At 30.0% G+C, this 21,265-nt stretch overlaps 2 protein-coding genes across 2 annotated transcripts; both read right to left on the minus strand.

Moving 5' to 3' along the window:
• Positions 1–11,362: 11,362 nt before the first annotated feature.
• Positions 11,363–13,628, minus strand: LOC148194514 (uncharacterized). Its single transcript, XM_088097662.1, has 3 exons — positions 13,496–13,628; positions 13,050–13,116; positions 11,363–11,790 (listed from the first exon to the last, which is right to left on the minus strand). Exons 1-3 carry the CDS (start codon positions 13,601–13,603, stop codon positions 11,567–11,569), a joined length of 399 nt encoding a protein of 132 aa, XP_087953788.1. The 5' UTR covers positions 13,604–13,628; the 3' UTR covers positions 11,363–11,566.
• Positions 13,629–15,326: 1,698 nt separating this feature from the next.
• Positions 15,327–20,996, minus strand: LOC148194515 (cyclin-H1-1-like). The gene is made up of 14 exons (XM_088097661.1): positions 20,891–20,996; positions 19,814–19,954; positions 19,570–19,620; positions 19,046–19,124; positions 18,760–18,878; positions 18,605–18,678; positions 18,106–18,226; positions 17,953–18,021; positions 17,722–17,763; positions 16,718–16,795; positions 16,168–16,226; positions 15,921–16,005; positions 15,702–15,790; positions 15,327–15,595 (listed from the first exon to the last, which is right to left on the minus strand). Exons 2-14 carry the CDS (start codon positions 19,871–19,873, stop codon positions 15,514–15,516), a joined length of 1,008 nt encoding a protein of 335 aa, XP_087953787.1. The 5' UTR covers positions 19,874–19,954; positions 20,891–20,996; the 3' UTR covers positions 15,327–15,513.
• Between the last annotated feature and the right edge of the window lie 269 nt (positions 20,997–21,265).

Raw genomic sequence — 21,265 nt, forward strand, 5'->3', positions numbered from 1 at the left:
TCTACGTCTGCAATATGAAGTGAATGAACGAAGTTTATCAGTTCAACTAGATATGCTTGTGATTGATCCCCAACTTCTCCTTAACTGATATTACACATCATGAATTGTTAAATAGACTATATAGTATTGCCACTACAAGAATTTAACCGCAGGAGAACCACAAGTTTGTAACCCAAATAATGCAAGAAAAACTTAGGCAGTAACAGTAAAAAGGCTATGTATAAAATAATCCAAGACATACATGTACTAGGTTTTGATTTTCTAACCCTAGAACCGGGACCACTATCTCGTTGCTTTACATGTGCATAATTAACCGTGAAAATCGAATCATATCTCAGGCATGCCTGCATTCTTCTATATTTCAAATGAACAGTTAGGACATTCTCCCATTAAAGTTGACAGCAAATTCCTTCTCATTTTAACTTCTGTCAGAATTAGGGTTTCAGCAATGGCCTGAGATTTTCACCCAAGCGTTTGGGACCACTTCTCAACTACTTTACCTTATTGGATGAAACTCCCTCTCTCTCTCTCTCTCTCTCTCTCTCTCTCTCTCTCTCTCTCTATATATATATATATATATATATATATATATATATATATATATTTCCTCTCTGTGCACACACACAACACACACACAAAATAAACTTCACCACTGAGAGAAACATGTTTCCCGTCTGAGAAAGGCAAAACTAACAGTAGAGGGAGATCGTGGTTTTAACTTTTTACAATGGGCATTTTATATTAATGGCTAAAAACCGCAAAACCAAAGAGATTACAGAGCAGTTTAGAATTAATATTGTGAAGGTTCAGAAACCGCAAAACTTTTTGGACTATCCATACGAATGCAATGATGTAGTTGACCATATTACTTTGAAAAGAGCAAATAATCTCTAAGACTACGTATACATACCACCGGGTGCTGGAGCAGTAAGATATGGGTTGATTTCTTGATAGAATAACTGCATACATTAAAATTTGTAACCGGTTATGAATGAGGGAATGATTTGCACAATTGAACACTTTGAAATGAACAGTGTTCCCATGGGCTCCGACCACGAAATTGCGGCATCGAGATCCATAACCTTGCTGCATAGCATTCCTTTTGAGGGAGTGGGGACTGACACTTATCAACCATTATGGCAAACACCGTCAGATGTGCCTTTTTTTCAGGATCATGGGGGTTGTAGTCCATATAAGTTGCAGAGCCTCAACAACACAAAACCTTAACCAATAATATTTATATATATAACAAATTTAATTGCCGCGAAGCTCATTTTCAAAATGTTAATATTCCACGGATTTTAATGAATGCCTTTGGCAGTGCTACCACCACTGATCCATGCAGGAACTCTGAAAGTCATATTGTTAAAAAGCTTTAACATCGTTGGAAATATATATGAATCTGAAGTTATGAATTCTTATGGTTACTTCACCAGAACTTGTTAATTAGTTCTTCACCAAAATTTCAAGCTGAAAGCTTCTGTAATGTTCGAATTATATGCTTTAAGAAGAGATCAATGAGCTATCAGTATATTCATCACTGATATGGTATTTCAAGCATGGAAATGTTCCTTCTCTTCCTATTATCTATCGTATATGAGAAAAACGAATTGTTGACGAGTCTATTTTCACGCTATGATAATTGTTCATGTGCTGTTAATTGGATTTTTATCATGAACAGTCAGTTCTCTGTTTACTTCGTGGAACAACCGGCTAGAATCCATGCGAAACTGAAATTCATCAACCATTTTTCAACCCTTCTCTTTGAAAATCTAAGAGTTCTGACATCAGAGCTACCAGTGTGATCATTGTCTAAAAGTTCAGTACTATTTGCACAACGATATGAATTCATTTACATAGCAAGTTTTAATTAGGCACGCTGGTGAGATCTGAAAAAAATAGGTTATAATTATATCTTAAGCTTTGATGTAAAGACGTTGTTCTTTGTTTTTATTTTGAATCATATGAGAAAAGCAGCATCTTTCAGTTGCTATCTTGACATTAACTTGTATCTGTCAGTGTTGGAGGCTTAACATCTAACCTTTTCGCAAACAGCAAATTAACTCTTGCAACCAATCAAAGTTATGCTACTCACAAAACCTTAAGGTTCAGTCTGATTAAAAAAAAAAAAGAAAGAAAATCATTTCCAAAAGAAGTTAACTCTAAAACAACTAACTATACTGCAGAAAGATAGATGAAAATCTTATCATGAGAAAGAAACTATATTTTGTATTAACTCAAACAATATACTAACTAAAAATCAAATCAAATCAAATGCCTCCTTCCATCAAGATATAGAACTCGAATTGTATATAACCAAATGTTACATCAAATATAATTTCATCATTTAATATATCCTCAAAATAGGAAGTTGAATTGCATTAATCCAAGACAAACAACTCAGGCCGAGACCACCGTATTTAGAAAAACATGAATATCAGGGTTTAATAATCGAAAAAGGGGACTAGCAGAAAATCAATGATATGAACACAGAAAATAACAAAGATTCAGAACTGCTGATCTCTTCAGCAACTACTGATACCATTTACTCTTTAAGCCAACTGTGAAGATAAATCTCCATACAGGGAGGACAAATCTCCAAGTGTGAAGAAGAACTGTGCACATTTGTCAATAAAAAACCTAATTTTAGTAATCTTGATTTCTGGTTTTCTTCAGCAAATCTTCATGCGCCCGGTTTTCATCAAATTTTATGTGCTGAGAATCATCGGATTCTAATTAGATTTGGGTTTCGCAAAGACATTTGAGCACTGAAACTGTGCAAATGATCGAAGAAGATTAAATAAGATGAAAAATGAGATCTAGTTAAGCCTCTTCCGAAGGTAAACTATCCAGTTAAAGTTAAACGAAGAGATTCCTGACAGTAAGATAAGATTAAATGTAATAAAAGGAAAATACATAATTATATAAGTTCAAAATAATGAATAAGAAATTTCAATATATATATATATATATATATATATATATATATATATATATATATATATATATATATATATATATATATATATATATATATAACTAAAAGTAGGGATAAAAGAAAGATTGGACACACTGGTGCAAAAATAATACTTTTTATGTAAGGTGATTTGGGTCAAATTATGCTGCTTTGAAAACCACGTGGTTAGTAACAATGTACAAATGAAAATATTTCACCTAGGTTAATCATTTAATATAAAAAATATATATTTTATGTATGTTTAGATCATTAACAAACTTAGAAAGATAGTTTTTATTTTTTTTCAATGTCTGATTGAAGTATCAATCAATTTATAAAAACCTTTTTTTTTTATGTTAGACCAAGTTTTACCCTATGTATAAAGAAAATACAAGATATTTTTTAGTCTTTTAATCCAAGAACCGAGTAAAAGTTACATTTTATAGAAGTTCTTGAAATAACCAAGAAAAAGGTTTTTTTTTTAAAATAATTTATTTGTCATGTTTTTAATCTTATGGATATATTATTGATAAAACTTTTATGTTACTAAATAAATTTGTTATTTCGATGTAAGAAATAGCATGTGTGACATTTGATAAGGAAATTTAGGATATTTGAGTACGGATAGAAGATAATACAACATTGTACACGGTAAAATTTATATATATATATATATATATATATATATATATATATATATATATATATATATGTGTGTGTGTGTGTGTGTGTGTGTTTAAAACCTTTTTGAAAAATAAAGACTTTACTAATTGCATAATATTTATTGTAAAAGGTATTGTTAAGGTATCAATAAGGACAAAAGTAGCTAGTAAGGGTAGTATCAATTAACTACATGTTTATTTTGTCATGAGAAAGAAGAAAAATGTAGCCATCTATTATCTCATAGCTCACATCACTACCTAAAGAAATTGAATGAAAAAGGAAATATGGTTTGGAGGGTATTATGGATATCAATCATCTCAAGTATATGGAAGCAAAGAAACCAGATGATCTTTAAGCAAAGAGAGATAGATGTCAAGGAAGTATTTTGTATGGCCAAATTAAAAGTTAGGAATTGGTTAAGATACAATTAAAAGTTAGGGATTGATTAAGACACAAATTTTATTGCATGACATTATCCTACTTAGACTAGTACCAATGTTGGAGTGTATAAAAACACAGAAATAGTCATGAATATGGTACATAATCAAATTAGGAAATAACTATGCACAATGTAGAAGAACCATGATTAAGGTTGATGGGAAATTGTATTTGATGATTGTATAAAGATAGTGAGAGTAACACTGGCAATAATATGCACCACTATAACTATCATGAAATGAAATATGAAGTTGCATAGCAATACTAGTATAGGGGCAATATACAAGTGGGTGAATGCATGTATAGTATTTTCTTTTTTTATTTGGCAATAGCAAGACATGAAGACATGAGTAGGACAAAACTGAAGCAAGCTTATGATGCTATAGGTGTTCTTTTAAGAAAACTTACTTGTAATGTTTTGGGTAACATATATTGGGTTGGGACCTAATATAAATATAAATGGTTGATTTAGCTAATATATATATATATAGGAAGGATTTTCTTCATTTGTACAAGTGATTACGAAGTGTTTGTTTCTGTCATCATGTGTGCATGTCACATAACAAAACCAGTGTTATTGTAATTTGAAATATAAAAATTTCTATAATGATTCTTAAGTTTCACTATGTAAAGTCTAAAAAGTCTAGAAAGCTTTTAGTAATGAAAGATGTAGAAAATTATATGATGGAACTATAATTAAATAAACTCTTAGAAGAAAATCTAGATATTTCCATTAGAATTTTTAAATAATACTTTTTGTATTTGATATTTTCAAGTAAGGTAATTTGAGTTATCTTTCTTACTTCTTTTCATTATAGAATTTTTGTCAGATCATACTACTTTCACACCCAGTAATTTTTTACACCCAACTTACGATCATTATTTTATCTTATTTTTTATTTTTATTTTTATAAATAGAAGCTCTGGAGATCCCCTTCAATCGTTATAGGTTGAACTTATAGTTGTGCGTTTAACTAATGGCTTTTATCTTTAATATTGCCTTACTCGTATTATAAAGAGAATGTATATGTAATTTCAAAATATTTGTTAGTAAACTCATATAGTGTAGAGAAATAATCAAATAATACTATAAAAAAATGTAACATTTTGCAAAATTGTGTAAGATTAAGTTAGATTTATTAAGATACCAAATACATTAAGAATGTATTCTAATTAAATCTATTTTGACAATCAACATGAAAAGCTGATTGTGGGAATTCAGTTAAACATTCTTATTTAGAGATAGGATAGAGATTAATTAAAATAGCATTATTTATGTGAAATTATAATAGGTAATACCCATTAGATGTAAGATTTTTTCTTCCTTCACCCTCAGATTTCTTCATGCATCTTAATGGGTGTTAGAAAAATCTAAATTAGTATTTACTTGTGAGGATAAACTTTTGAGAGAGAGTGCATGGATGATTTTGAAAAGATTTAAGAGTAAAGTGTATTGTTTTTTTGAAAAGATTTAAAAGTGATTAAAAGTGAATTTAAAATTAAAATTACTGAAAGTTTATAAAAGATTCGACTAATGTGATAGGTTAAAAAAAATTAAGAGATAGAAAATAGAAATTATCAAATTGTTCTAATAATATAAACTGATATTTACGAGTAATATAAAAAAAATTCACTTGTAACAAAGCATGTTGGGAGAAAATGGTAAAAGTGCATAAAATAACCACAAATCCTCTCTAATAAATAAGATGGAATTTGGTGAATCTTACAAATTTATCGTTGACCTCTCACGCAAATCACTACCTATGAACACGAGAATCATTTTATTTTTGTCTTCGCTAGTATGCAACTACAATAAAATCTTCTCAAACAAACAAATTACAATGTAAAATATATTTCTGAATTTAAAAATATATTTTTAATTATATTGTCTGAAATACATTTATGAATTTATCAATCCAAATTATATTTTAAATTATGTAATAAACAACGTTCCTATGAATCATTTAAAATTTGTCAGTTGAAAGAAAATAAGAGTGATGAAAAAAGAGGTAAAAAGTAAAGGTGTAAATTCATTTTCTGAGAATTTAAAGTGTTAAAAAATTCCAACCAAGTTAGATTGTATGTATTTTGGATGGACAACCCAAATAAAAGTGAAATTGGACCAATTTTATCTTAATTAGCTTAATTCTAATAGCGTTAGGCTACTTATTAAAAGAATAAAAATTAACTAAAAATTATAAAATAAGGAATAAAAGTATAACATCTCAATTAAATAACATAATAGTATTAAAACAAAACATTTCATTATAATATTTAAAAAATAGATATTCCAAATAATATAAAATATTAATACAATCATCTAAAAATAAGATTATAATAATATAACATATAAACATCTTTAGCTTATTTTTCTGCTAATTGCAAAAAGAAAAAAACAACACACCATATTACCAACAAACGGTTAACTTTTTGACAAATATTTCAAATCATTGTAAAGTAGTAAAATAGAAGTTTAAGTATATTTTTTCAAAGGATTGGTGTTTGTTTGACTAATTATGATTATTTATTAATTTTAACTGTAATTAAGATCTTTTATTTATTCAATTCAAGAGAAAAAGCATATAAAACTACTAAAATTAAAGTTAAAATGATTCGGTAAAAACTTCACTAGGGATGAATTTCATGAACTAGATTTTATGCAAATAATATATCTCTAACAAACTCAAACATTCACATACTAGTCCTAATTTCTTAGAGGCAAGTTCTAAATCTTTATGTCAAAACAATAATCCCTTAGCTATTTTAATATAAGATTTGCATTAAGATAAGATGTCTAGAATGAACAAGAGATTAAGTTTGTTCCTAGAACCAAACCTCTTAATTGTTCTATTTATTTCAAAGTTCGAACACATTTTCCAATTATTAGATACTATCAAATAACATAATATTTCATCATGCACATGAATAATAAAGATAAAATATATGAATAACGTAAGAGATTATTTTACATAGGAAAAATTACAAAGAGCGTGAGTATATTACATTCAATCCCAATGAAATAGAAGTTTAGCTACTCTTATGCAGCTAGAACACAAAAGTTGGATGAAATTGATGGAATGAACACAGGAAATTGGAGTCTTTTTGCCCAAAAAGTGTCTGTTTTGTCTATAGTCTTGTTTGTGTTCCCACATTAAGAACTCCCTTTTTTCCTTTAACTCTCGACATTTTTAACCACTTCAGAAATTATCTTCTCGTTGGGTGAGTAAATACTCTCGTTGGGCAAGAGTTAACTTTTGTTTCATATCCAACTGCTCTATCTCTTTGAGCAAGACAAAATTCTCGTTAAGCATGTGTTTGGCATATTCTGTAGGCGAGATATTGAGTGGTTGAGCGAAAAGGTCCTGGCAAGAAACTTTCTAATCTTCTCCAATCTTCCATTTTCCTACACAATAAAACTAAGAAAGATAATCATATCAAACTAAAAGGAAAACATAAAAATCATACACCTTTCCATAAGAATAACACAACATATGAATGAAGACAAATAATAGGTTCAAATAAGTATGAATAATAAGTATGTATCACACTTATCACAAACACATGAGAGTAAGCTAATTTCAAAAGAAACATCATATATCAATTAAACATGGTGTATCAATAAACAAAGTAATCCAACCAACTATAAACATATAGCACACAATTAAAGACACTTATAACTCAATTTATCCGAATACATACATTGATATCCAACTCTGACAAGTTATGCACTTGTAATGACCTCTACAGCTCTATAGAGCCATTATCAATGGATTTCACCCTACTACACATAAGGTTAATCTTTCTCCCGTCATAGACCCCGAGAAAGCCCTTAAAATATGACCTTCTGTAATTCTCACTGGATAACTCCTTCTACTATATATGGGTTTGAAGGGTTATTGGAGTGTAGAGTGTCAGGATAACCTCAGTACTGAATCCCTACATCAATACATACATTAAAGAAACGTATCGCAAAAGGATTTCCTCCTTTGAAACTGAAAGAGAACTATCTTTTGATTTAATACAAGAAGAACTTGAGGGTGGACCTTTGCAATTCAAAAGACTTAAAGACATGAAGATCATGGATTGAAACACAATTATAGAATAAATTTTAAGCAATTAAAACATCTATAATATCTTTTAATTTTGTAAGTTTGTTGGGCGATCTGCCTATCTCGTTGGGTGAGAATGTCAAGTAGTCGTTGGGTGAGAGAAGTGTTTCGTTGGGCAAACATTACATTTCTATTTTGAATTTTCAAGTTACTTTTGGGCTTGATGTCTTTGAAATTTCTTTTAGGGTTTTTTAGGTGGCTTAAACATTTATGCCTATATATAGGAGCACCAAATACATTGTAGACACCTTGAATGGTCATAATATGAAAATTAGCTTTTCTTTAAGAGAGAATTCTTTTGGTTCTTAGATTAGAACTCTAGTTCTTATCGAAGATTGAATTCTTTGTGATAAATCTTGCTTGACTTATCAATTTGTTAGATTGTGGTTTCTCCAACTCTGATTCTTATCAAAGATGACAATCTTTATGTCAAATCTTCATTGACTTATCAATCTATTAGATTGTGGCATCTTCAACTCTATTTTATTCCGCATTTGATTTATTTTTCTTTGTGCCTCTTGAAGATTTAAATTCAGAAGCGATAGTACTCTTTTAAAGATCTAGCGTATCATCTGGTATCTAGAGCAAGGCGTATCACCTGGTATTAAAGCAAGGTTTGTGGTTTGATTTCCTCTTTTATCTTATTTTTTTGTCATATAAAGAAAACCCAAAAAAAAATTGAATGTTTGTGTTTTATGCTTTGTTTTAAAATTTTGTTAAAAGTACTATCTTGTATTTTTTTCACTCAAAATCCCCTAACGCTTGACAAAGAACTCGAGTAACTTAAACAAAGAGTGACAAATCAATTTTAAACAATGAACCAAACAAAACTAAACCAAACAAAATTTCAAAGTTGAATGTTTGTGTTTTATGCTTTGTTTTGAAATTTTTGACAAATCAATTTTAAACAATGCTTTGTCCAGTAACCCTTGACAATGCCTTGGTGTCCATAATTGTAAAGCTGAATGGCAAACTTGCTAGTCTTAGAAGGGAACACAATTCTGTTAGAAAATCATTGTCAAGGGATAGGACAAGTACTTTAAATGGGAATAAAACTCATCAATATCCTAATTGGAACGCAAATCTCATGACTAATGAAGACCTCAAAAACTACATTCAGTACTTTAAAAGGAAGGAAGAAAGGACGTTGCAAAAACTTGGAATGTTGATAAAAGAAAATAGAGAAAAAAAAAGGAACAAGAAGAAAGAGGAAAAAGAATAGAGAGAGAAAGAAAGAAAAGAGAGTAAAGCAGGAACACGAAAAGAACGAGAGGAGAAAAAAAATAAAGAGGAACAAGAAGAGAAAGAGAGGAGTAAGAAAAGAAAGAAAAGAAAGAAAACGAGGAAGAAGGAAAAAAAGAGAGGAAAAAAGAGAAAAGAAGTAGCAAACAAATAACAACATCTTAACTTCTCATTAGAAAAACATACTAACTTATCTTTTTTTTTAATGTCTAGGAAAGACTTGGTCGTTAAGGAGAAATGACAACAACAATAGAAAAAGAAAAGGATGATATTGCCTAAAAACAACTTGTTTATCAAGGAGCCATAAGATCAACAATGGAAAAAAAAATAAAGGAGATGTCAAAAAAGGAAGACACAAACATGAAAATATATGCACTTGACTTAGCTTGTTTGTCCATCCCAAAAAAACAGGTTATACCATTATAATACTAATAAGCAAAGACTCTTATTAAATACTCTAAAGGCACATGCAAGCAGAGGAAGCTTACATGCAAGGAGAAAATATATTTTAACCTAGAAAACGAAAAGAATAAAAGGACAACTTAATCTATCAGAGATTATGACCGGCTATCCTTTATAACTCAATACTCAATCACAAAGATGGTTTCTGATTATCAAACAAATATGATAGAAAATCATAAATTTGAAAAAAAGACATAAAATTCTAGAGAAATATTTATAAAAAGATAGTGATTTTATATAAAATGAATTCCATTTATTAAAAATCTATATAACATTTTATTATTAAAATACTATATAGTGTTCTCTTTTTATAAAAACTCTTTTTAATAAATTTATATTTTTAACTTTTTTATTATTAAAAAAATTATATAAATTAAATTTCAAGTTATATTTATGAAAAAAAAATTCCTCATTATAATTTAAAATATTTTTCATTTCTTAGTAAAACAAATTAATATTTTATTAAAATAAAAAAAATGTAATTCAAACAATAATTAATAATTATAACACTAAATCAATAATCCAGAAAAGTTTAACACAAACAATAACCTAAAAATCTTAAATAAATTGTGCCGAAAATATAAGTGGACATTAGAATTAGAATTTTGTTTTAAGAGGAAATATATTGCCAAATATAAATTTCATCTTGATAAATTATTTCGAAATATTAATATAAATAGCTTAAAAGTTATTAAAAGAATTATCTTAATAAACACATGTGAAATTACTTTATCAAAATTTCATATATAATGTAGATGAAATGTTTTATAAGCCTTACTTGTAGGTTATAAAATATGTACTGGAAACCAAATCAATTTCTCTTGAATTTCTATTTTTTTCTTGAGCAATTTCAAAATATCCATGGATATGCTTCTCCTATAGCCTCAATGAAGGAGAATTGGTAGCTGGAATTCGTTTACACCTTGAGGGAAGGAAATATATGTATTTATTTTCTTCTAAAACTTGAACTGGAATGCTATCTTTGAGGCAGCAACTTCGGATAATGTAATTTTGTTTGCAGGTTTATTTAGCTTTTGACTGATTTATCTCATGTATCAAAACACAGGTATTGATTAAATTTTCATTTAAAATCTAATTAGTTTCAAAACTTTGTTTCCAAAACAAGTATTTGAAAAATAAAAAGCTAAGAGCTGGGAGAGATTTTATCACCTTCCACTGTTATATTGCTTCTATACTTCAATTGCACTCTTCTTTTTTGCATCCCGATCCACGAACTGTTTGAATAATCTTGCGCCTCCAATTCTGTTCAGTAAGCACTACTTGACATTGACCACGTTACACTAATCACTCCCATAAATGAATGCTTCATTGATACAAGAGAATTGTACGATAATTCAGATCCTGAGAGTAAAGAATAATACTAGATTTTAAGTTCAGACAAACTTCAGCAGCCTTTTAAGTTCAGTCTTAGTCAACTACAGCTTCGAAAAAGAAACGAAAAGTAATTAACTCAAACATGCACACTGAAACCTATCCATCAAGCCTTCATTGACTGCATCAATAATTAGATATTATTCCTTCAGTATTCTTTTGTACATGATACTCTTAATTTCCCAAATCATTGGTTAATTTACGGAGTCTGTACTCAGCTTACCAAGAGCAGAACAGCCACTAACATATTTGATAAAAATGAAGCAAAATCAACCCTTATCTAAAAGAAGTAAAAAAAAATGGATCAATTCATTTGATTAATTACAGCTTCCACAAATCCCCACCCATCATCAGCATCAGGTCCCACCCAATATCCAGATATAACTATTTCAGTACAATAACCTACACCCAAATTATATGAATAAGTTTCATGTAGAAATCTTGTCCATGACATCAAGCAGCGAAGACAGCTTCCTTTCAAGGATAGTGTAAGTTTATTCGAACTGCTAGATCCGACAATTTTTTGAGCTGCATAGTATACAAAGTCAGATTAAAATGAATATTTGAGAACACAAACATGATAAAAATTTTCAAAAACACTCCCAAAACAATTATCATATAACCTCCAAAAGTTGGCTATGTTTGTATTCTAAGTTGAAGTTCAAGCTATCACAGGTATGTATGATAAACACCCGTGGTTATGTGGGTGTATGTAGTGTGGCTAACATTTGCCCAACATCATAAAATTATTCAGATTCCAATTTTGCTTTCTAATTTCTCATATTCATCACAGCATCTAGCCATGGACGTTTCTGATAAACAAATAAAATCCTAGTGGATGGGGGTAGCAGAGGACAACATAGACCTAGAAGAGAAAATTAACCCCGCCAAGAATGGACCCATGATAACTATGAAATCTGAAATAAATTCATGTCCAAGGAAGCCAAGACATTATCACTTTTACTATACAATTAAAAATCCAAAAAAAAAAAAAAATAGACAAAATTATGTACCGGAATGCTGCTTAGAAAACTTCAATATTGTATGTTTCACATAATCTAAGTATATCTAAATTTCACATAATCTAAGTAAAGCTAAACCATGTATATATAATACGCCGGTTTCAAAATCTAAGATGTCTGTTTGTCCATTACTTCGCCTTTTAAGAGTGAGGAAGAATGGCAGAATGAGATAGGTCCTCTTTTAATTCACAAAATTTGGCTTTTCTATTTAACCTCTTATTTTATAAATCTTCTTCCTCACTGATGATCCACCTTCACAAAAAGTAGCAACTAAGATGCAGATTCAAAACTCTAATCCAACCCAACCATCAAATGGCTGTAATAATTCCACCACAAAAGCGAACAGTTCACTTCCAATAAGATAGATGGATTAGATTCATTTTTGTATATTTTTGTATTAGTGTCAGTATCCATACTACACAGAGCATGACTCAACAAAAAGATTGCATACTTTACAAGTTTAAAGCAGACATATTTAATAATTATCAATGAAACATTACAATTTCTATTCTGCCAAATACTGAAAGATCCTGACAGTGAGTTTTAGGTAATAAATAAATAAATAACTACTAAGCGAGCCTGAGAATACTGGAGTTACACAGCGAAGAAGGAAGACCCCATCCCCAAACTCTGGTGTGTAAAGAATTAAAATCAAACTCCCAAAGTTATCAAACATTATGAAGTAAAATATAGTAAAGAGTTCTATCGATCAAGCTATTAACGGAGAAGCACACGGTTAATAAATGAGAGGTAGAAAAGAAAAACCTGTACGAATTGTTACTTTGCTTAGAAGTCTATCCAGAGCAAAATTTAGTTGATGTTGATGCACACCCTGATAGTAAATCATCAAAAGTAACCACATTTCATTCAACGTGAATATACAAAGAGAGAAGATAATTAGAAAAAAACAGGATCACAGAAACAAAGCAAGTTGCGTAGCATAGAGTTGTCAAGCAAGTAGAATTGTCAATTTTATACACAAAAATACAGAATTACAAATTGAACTGTTCATCCATTTTGAGATTTAATTAGCATCAGTACACCAAAATGAAAAGGAAAAGAATCACGAAAAGTAAAAAAAAAAAAAATCACTAGTGGAAGAAGCGAACGACAGTGTATGCTTTGGTACATTGTGGAATGAAGTTTAACGAAATTTATGAAAGCTAGGGTCATTTTCTGTTATGTGGAAAGTAGAAAAGGTGAAGAATTGCCTCATTGAGGGGTGAAGCGCACAAAGGAAGGGTGAAGGTGGAGGAGGCTAAGCACGCCATTTTTATTTTCAAGGCTTCCACTTCGGACCTGCGGGAACCTTCGACCATCTAACATTTGCTCAAGAGAGAAGCATCCATTCTGATTAGGCCCATGGACATGTAGGCTTGGCATGCTAGATACCGCTACTAGTTTTTTCTTCCTGCACCTCCCTTTTTTCTCTTCCTTTTCCAATAAAACAATTCATCTCCAAAATACCTTTCATTAAAATCTATAAACTCACACTGAGTTTTAATGAAGAGTAATTTGCTTTCTTCGTGAGTCTCCTTGAGGTGTTAAAAGATGTAAATTGTTTTTGAAAATATAATTTTAGTCCTAAAATCTAAAATATATTTATAAATTAAAAAATATATCTCAGATTATATAATCTTGTAAATATCTAAATCTGAAAATGTATTTCAGATATTTAAATTACACAATTCAAAATGTATTTTTAAATTTGAAAATTATTATAGAATTTTGAATTTTAAAATTTAAAATACATTCCTACATTGTAGACGGAATATTCTGAAATGTATTCCAAATCGAAAATGCATTTTTCTATTTTAAACTGTATAATTTAAAAATATTTTAAATTGTATATTATTTAAAAATATTTGTAAATTGTATATTATTTAAAAATATTTGTAAATTGTATTATTTAAAAATATTTTTAAATTGTATAATTTAAAATACGTTTTTGAATTTTTAATTATACAAATTTGAAATACAGTTTTCAATTCTCGATTATAAAATTTAAATACATATTTGAATTTTTAAATTGTACAGTTAAAAATATATTTTCAAATTACTCAATTCAAAATAATTACAACCGATAGATAGATAATTTAGATTTCCTCAACACCTGTGAAAATGCCGAAGAAAGTACTGGTGCTGAAATATATTACACTCATATAATTAATTAAGAGAAAAATGATAATTTTATATATAAATTTTTTACATTTGACACTATTCTATTTTACTTTTTACTCTTTTTTTAAAAAAAAAAAAAAAATTTTATGAATATTTTACTCCTATTTTTATTACTATTCTATTTTACTTTTTTACTCATAATTGGAACAGGCTATTTTATTTTATTTTTCATGTTTTTCCTTTTATTGTCAAAAATATTCCTTTTTTGAAATTAATTTCAAAACATTATTTCGAAAATAAATAAATGTGCCAGATATAGAAATGTATAGAATAATTCCAGAAACTAATTTTGAAACTGTAAAAAATTTCGGAATGGGAGTCATATGCTGGTAAATTGGAAAACTCTCTTCAATTTGAAGGTACAGGGACAGAGTCATTCAAACTGTTGTATAGGTATTAGGTACTAAACAAAACTCATTATAAAATAAAGCATATTTAATTTGAAAATAAGAAACATTCATATAATTGTCAGATTTAATGGACAGTTTATATAACTAAAATTAAAGACAAAAGAATAGACATACAAGGGTTTTCAAAATTGTAGGAATGAGGGACTAAACCGATTAATCAATAAAAAATTTTAACTTTCGATCAAATAAAAACAATAGATATAAGTTATTCACAAACAGTACGATATCCATCTTTAAGAATAGAGGAATTGGGGGAAAGGGTCATGTAATAAAGACTACACTGTAGTTCATCAGGGAAGAAAGATACAAGACATAGGGTACCATAATTAATAGCTTTTAGCATAAATGAAAATATAGGTGAAAATATGTGTACTTCGACAGAAATATTTGTTGATCGTTTCCGAGTAAAATGTCAACGACAAGATATAAATGTCAATTGAGGGGCATTCAGTGAAGCAACAAAATTAGACTCACTGGTAAGTAAAATAGGAGATCCTTCAAGCAAAATTAGGCAGGTGTTTTCAAAAGGCTCCTTGCCCTCAGATGTTCTTGCATCTAGGATCAGAAACGACAATAGGAGATCCTTAAAACACAAAAAGAAACTTAAAAATTCCAACCCATTTGAAATTATTATAATGCTAGGCAAGAGATGCCATATTTTGTGCCTCATTTGAGCTCCTTTTGGACTTGTGCTTTGATTTCTTCTCCCGCTTCTTGCCCCTGTAAAAAAAAGCCAAAGTTATTAATTATACAGTACAACAGGTTTTTTCTTTTAGGTAGATTTTTAGGACCGGCTTGTAATTCAATATAAGGTTGAAAGAAGTACTCGTCATGAGAGCTATGACCCCAACAAGACTTCAGTTTTCGGTTGATATGCTTCAATTCCTTCTCAGAAGGAATTTTGTACTTTTTAACCTGCATACCACAATGGTCCACACGTAAAACAGAAGAAAACCACGATTCCTGCCCAATACAAAATATTGATTCGGGAATTTGACATCAGTTGTTGAGTTTAATGACAAATATCAGAATGAGAAACAATTACACAGGAATCAATTGCATGCAGTGATTCAGCAAGCTCGGCCATTGTGTGCATGGAATTCTGACCTTGAAAAATGCTCTCAAGATAACTGCAATTAAGTGCCGGGATAGAGTGAATATATACTACAATAACACATCTCAGGCAGGCCATTTTGTTACATGATTTTGTAACAGATAACAAAAGGGAAAAGAACAGGGGGAAGGTTCAGAATAGATTATCGGAAATAAACATGTGAAGCAATTATAAGTACCTATCAAAGTCAATGACATTGTGCAGTGCATTTGAGTTACCCAGAGCAGCCAAGGCCAACTTCATAAGACAAACAGGAAGGTTAGATTTTGATGTAAAATTGTTTAAAACAGAGCTAAAGTAGAATATTGAGTCTAGATTGACTAGAAAATGTTTAGCTGGAAATCAGTAATTGAGAGGTATTACTTAGGTTACTGTTTTTCTGATGATATGGAAAACCTGGCAAGCATATTTCAAATTTTGAAACAATCAACTGAAATTAAAAAATAATGACAATGGTTAATCGATTTACATTAAGTGATTAATGGTTGACTACTCTTTCTTAAATTTAGTTCATAAGACTGGGTTGTGATTTGTGACATGATTACTTGATTTTGGGGTATAAACTGACTTTAATTACAAAACATGTAATCCTTTATTTTAAATAGTTGATAAAGGCAAGAAAGAGCAAGGAAAATTTGTGTCGTGGCTGCTGTTAAACAAAAACATAGCTCTATTTATCTATCAACTATCTAATAGATAGCTAAATAGATAGATTTTTTCTAGAATACCTGCCCAGGAGGAAATAAAAGTGTTGCATCTGTAAGCATCATTTTATCAACTTCCAACCTTGCTGTATCTTGCAAAGTCTGTATAACATCAACCAAAAATTATCAAATGTCAGTGAACATGTCCAAATAAAGAGGATGCATTAAGTTTTTATACCTAGGGAAGAACAATGGTTAAACATGTACAAAACATCGCTTACAAAACATTGCTCCATAAGAGAAAGGAATAAAGGAACCCATCACTACACATGTTAGAAGTTCATCACGAAAAAATCAGATGTGAGAATGGCTCATGTGGACCTCTTCACACCTTTCATTTGATATGGCCGAGTGTATAGAAAGAAATTGCCTCAATACCTTTTATTTTTATAGTTCTTTACACTGCTCAATATTTTGAAAAATGCCAATTAAAAAATAGAGCAACATATGTATATTTCAAGAGCGGAATAAATGGATAGAGACCATTTTCAACGGCAAGATGTACAGTTCCCAACATAAATTATTTAAATTTATTATGTTTTAGAATAAACTTTAGTTACAGAAACGAAATGACTGAGCAGGTCTGTTACAGATAAAAAAATGATTCTGGTACAAAATAATCTAGTGATCAAATTTTAGAAAAACAAGTAAAATTATGTTTGTTTACAATCATAAAATACACTTCTAAAAATAAACTGTTATTACTAAGAAGCTATTCAAAATACCTACTAATTTCTATCAAATTATAGATTTTTTTTTCATCTTCTAATTATATTGAAAGGTTTAAACAAATGCGTGTAAAACTTTTAGCAGTGACTAAGTTAAAAAAGTTATTTTTATGAAAAGGATAGTAACATACAGCCCAATAACCACCAATTGTCACATAAATTTAGGGTGGGAGGGAGGAAATGTTACAAAACACAGCCTACAAATAAAAAGAAAAAAGAGTTCCATTTGCTCACAGTCACAACAACTATGGGCTCGGGAAGATATCAACCAATTTCTTTGGGCAATAGGAATATAAGTACCTTAAGCATTTGAAGCTGATCATCACCACCATTGCAAAATCCCTGCCTATGCCAATAGATAAAACTTAGCATAAAAAAATCACTAAAGAACACAGTTTATATCAGCCAAGTCAAGAAATTACTAAGCCAGAAAAAGAGAGAAAGTGTCATATTTCTTGACTTTGTGAGATGCAGAAATAATTTAATAAAATTAACATTTTAAAAAAATCCACTCGTGCCAACCAGACCAACCTCCATATCAATTATAAAACCTTCAACCGAGCGATATGGCGCATACACAATTAGATCAAATTCCAAACTCTGCAAGACAAAGGTTTCATGTCATAGATGAACAAAAACAAAAAATAAAAAATAGATCATTTTCTTATTTGGGGCCGTCCATGCCTGATAAACTATCATCTCATTAATGAGAATCATTTGATGATCCTGTGAGATCCCCTTACCAAGCTCCTCAGCCGACACATGATTTTCTTCTATCTTACAAGCAGCATATATGCAGGTCAACCTGAGAAAAATTCAATCTGATATAGTGAGAAGCTAACAAGTAAAAAAGAAAGATTGAAAAAATATATATAAATAATCATACCAATCCAACAAACTTATGACAACTAAACAGGTAACCACTCAAACCAAACCATAAAAAAATAAGGAATAAGATCAAAAGGATAATAATATTAATCAAAAGAAAAAACTAATGACTAATCCACAGAAAGTAAGCATCGCACCAGGTGCAATCACCCTACCAATACCAACAAATAAATAAAGTAACGAATTCCCTATAATTATCAATTTAAACTCCAATTTAATATGTTCAAAAATACAAGTGTGATGCATCCATCATCCTTAGATTAGAGATCCTCATAAGTCTGAAAGCAAATCTTACATAATATGTTTTGGTTGATGTTCCATCACCGACCATTGTAGATAGAATCTTTTAAAATAGATAAGGGCTGTTGCCTGTATATTACAAACTAATCAAAAATAATTATAATAGAAAACATTGTTTCCCTAATCAACTCGTTCCACAGGCTTGCATACCTGGATCTTATGAGGGAAGCGGAAGTTGTTACATACTTCTTGTAGCTTGTTTTCATAAAATACCCGTATGCATTGTTCTTCTTCAATACTAAGAGGTTTTGTCCGAGAATGCTTCTCACCTAACATAAAATACAACCCTCGTGAACCGTAGAAAATAGAAATTCACAGACAATTAGGTGGAACAAAATCGTAATGAAATACTTTGAAAACGATTAGAAAATTAAAAGACGAATTACTGTCTACATATTGAGAGAAAAATGAATCAAATTTGTAGAAAAAACATTACCACCGTCTTTTGCAGTCATCTGGGGTTCAGGATATGACAATGATCCATCAACATCTACTTCCATTAGAGTTGCACCATACTTGTTTAAAAATTAATAGTCATCATCAGCCAAATACCAAACTTTCAAAAGATACCATGAAATATCAAACAGTTACTTTTGTGGAGCTCATTTAAATTTATGACTCCCAAAGGCTCTTTTAAGGTTATTTCAATAAATTTCTCAGGGTACCATATCCAAATAAGCTCTTCAACTAACTTATTCAAGCAAGTTTTATCACCAAATTTATGACATATGCTCCCATGTGACAAGAGATTCTTGAATAAATGTCAGGTGGTGTATCCAAACTCACCAGCCCAACCTCTGTCTACAAGGTCTAAGGGAAAAGCAGCGCCCAAACAGCCACATTGTTCACAAAAATATGCAACAACAAATACTATAAGGTTGTACGGTCCAAAATCTTGCTGGCTAAAAACTTGCATTAATTTATGAAGATACTTATAAGGCAGGGGAAAAGTCTGTATACCTTCTCTAGAATGTGTTTGGCTCTCTGATTAGCTGCTTTATATTTCTCAACCTAAAACCAAAATAGATTTAAGAAAAAATGAAAACAGTAAACTGTACAAATAATATCACAGAAAATAGATTTTCCTATTTTCCCTAAACCTCCCTCCTCCACAAAAAAAATTATATCAGCCTCTGTTGAGGTAACAAATGTGACTATGAATCTTGTTTTTAGATGAATAGCAAAGGCAGAAGCCAAAAATTACCAGCTGTTGAGGGGTAAAAATCCACTTCACTCGATGAGTAGAGGTCATAAAATCAGCCATGAAGAATCAGAAGTCCTAACTGAGGTGCTTTTGTTGTTTGATTCACAAATAAAAAAGGGCAGGCAATGAACGTTCTCCAAGCTGAGATAAAGTCAGATAAGTATTGTTGAATACCAAAATCCAAAAGTAAAACTAATAAAAGAAACAACCATATATGTCTCTCTTTAGAATGACATATTGCAACAACAATGAAGGACTCTGCGGCCATCAAAGTATAAGAAAAAAGCTTTTCAACTGATTCTGGGATTTTTAATTGTATTTGGAGAAAGTTAAGACAAAGGTATTAGGACTAAGTTAAAACAAAAAGTATAGGGGTTAAGCAAGAAGATGAGGAGATTGAGTCATTATTGCAGGATTTTGTATTAAAATGCATTACAAAATACAGTTGTTCCGGCCTCCCACATAGTATCAGGAGTGTAGGAAAATACACAATAATCAGAAGTAAACATGATTTCCGGTTAAATAATCTTCCAGTGTCTGAAAAATAATATATGATACCACACTACTATAGGGATACAACAATTTTTTTGAATTTAAGGATAAGATATGTTGGATGGATACTTATAAAAATATATAGAAAAATCTATATAGATGCAGGTAAAGAAAGAAAATAAATAATCTGTTACGATCATCCATGAATATGTAATAGAAATGGGCCAGATTTTAAAGAAAATAATGAATTTTTATGATAAACCCTACTGTTGAAGCAATGCGGTGGCAGACTTGGGTAGGATGGAAAATACAAAATGAATGAATGGTTTAAACAGGGATTCAGTACTTTAATTTACAAGGGAGCTCTGAGAATTGACATATGGGTTCCAGCCCTAGCATTGAAAAGAGAAAACGAAAAGGGACAAGTGCGACAATAGTGCCAAAGTGGTAAAAAAAAAGACAGTCGAAATTGGAGAATAACAGCCAATAGAACCAAAATCAACACAAGAGGAGCAGAAAAATTCAAAATATAAAGATTAAAAAAATTAAATAACATAACTGAAGAAAGTAGGAAAGTGATTTTACATGACAGAAGAACAGCGAAGAAGAAAGGGTTTTGAGGAGATTGTCCAAAACCAGTAATGTTGGCAGAGAGTGAGAGAAGAAGGAAACACTATTTCTCTGAAAAATTATATTTTTTAAATTGGTGGGTCACTTAAATACTTCACAACCTCTGTTTTGTTTTGGATTATTAACATTTTCAAATATATTATTAACTTTTTTTAAAAAATAATTTTAATTAATAAGAACAAAAATAAGATAAATCTCTTCATTATCATATATATATATGTGTGTGTGTGTGTGATTTTTTATTTTATAACATAGGAAATTATATGTTCTCTTTATAGAATAATTACTCTTATAGACATAAATATATCAATTATTAAAACCAAAATTATC

This window comes from Vigna umbellata, chromosome 8 (genome assembly GCF_029865625.1).
Source record: "Vigna umbellata cultivar VRB3 chromosome 8, Vumbellata_1.0, whole genome shotgun sequence".
NCBI classification, from domain to species: Eukaryota; Viridiplantae; Streptophyta; class Magnoliopsida; order Fabales; family Fabaceae; genus Vigna; species Vigna umbellata.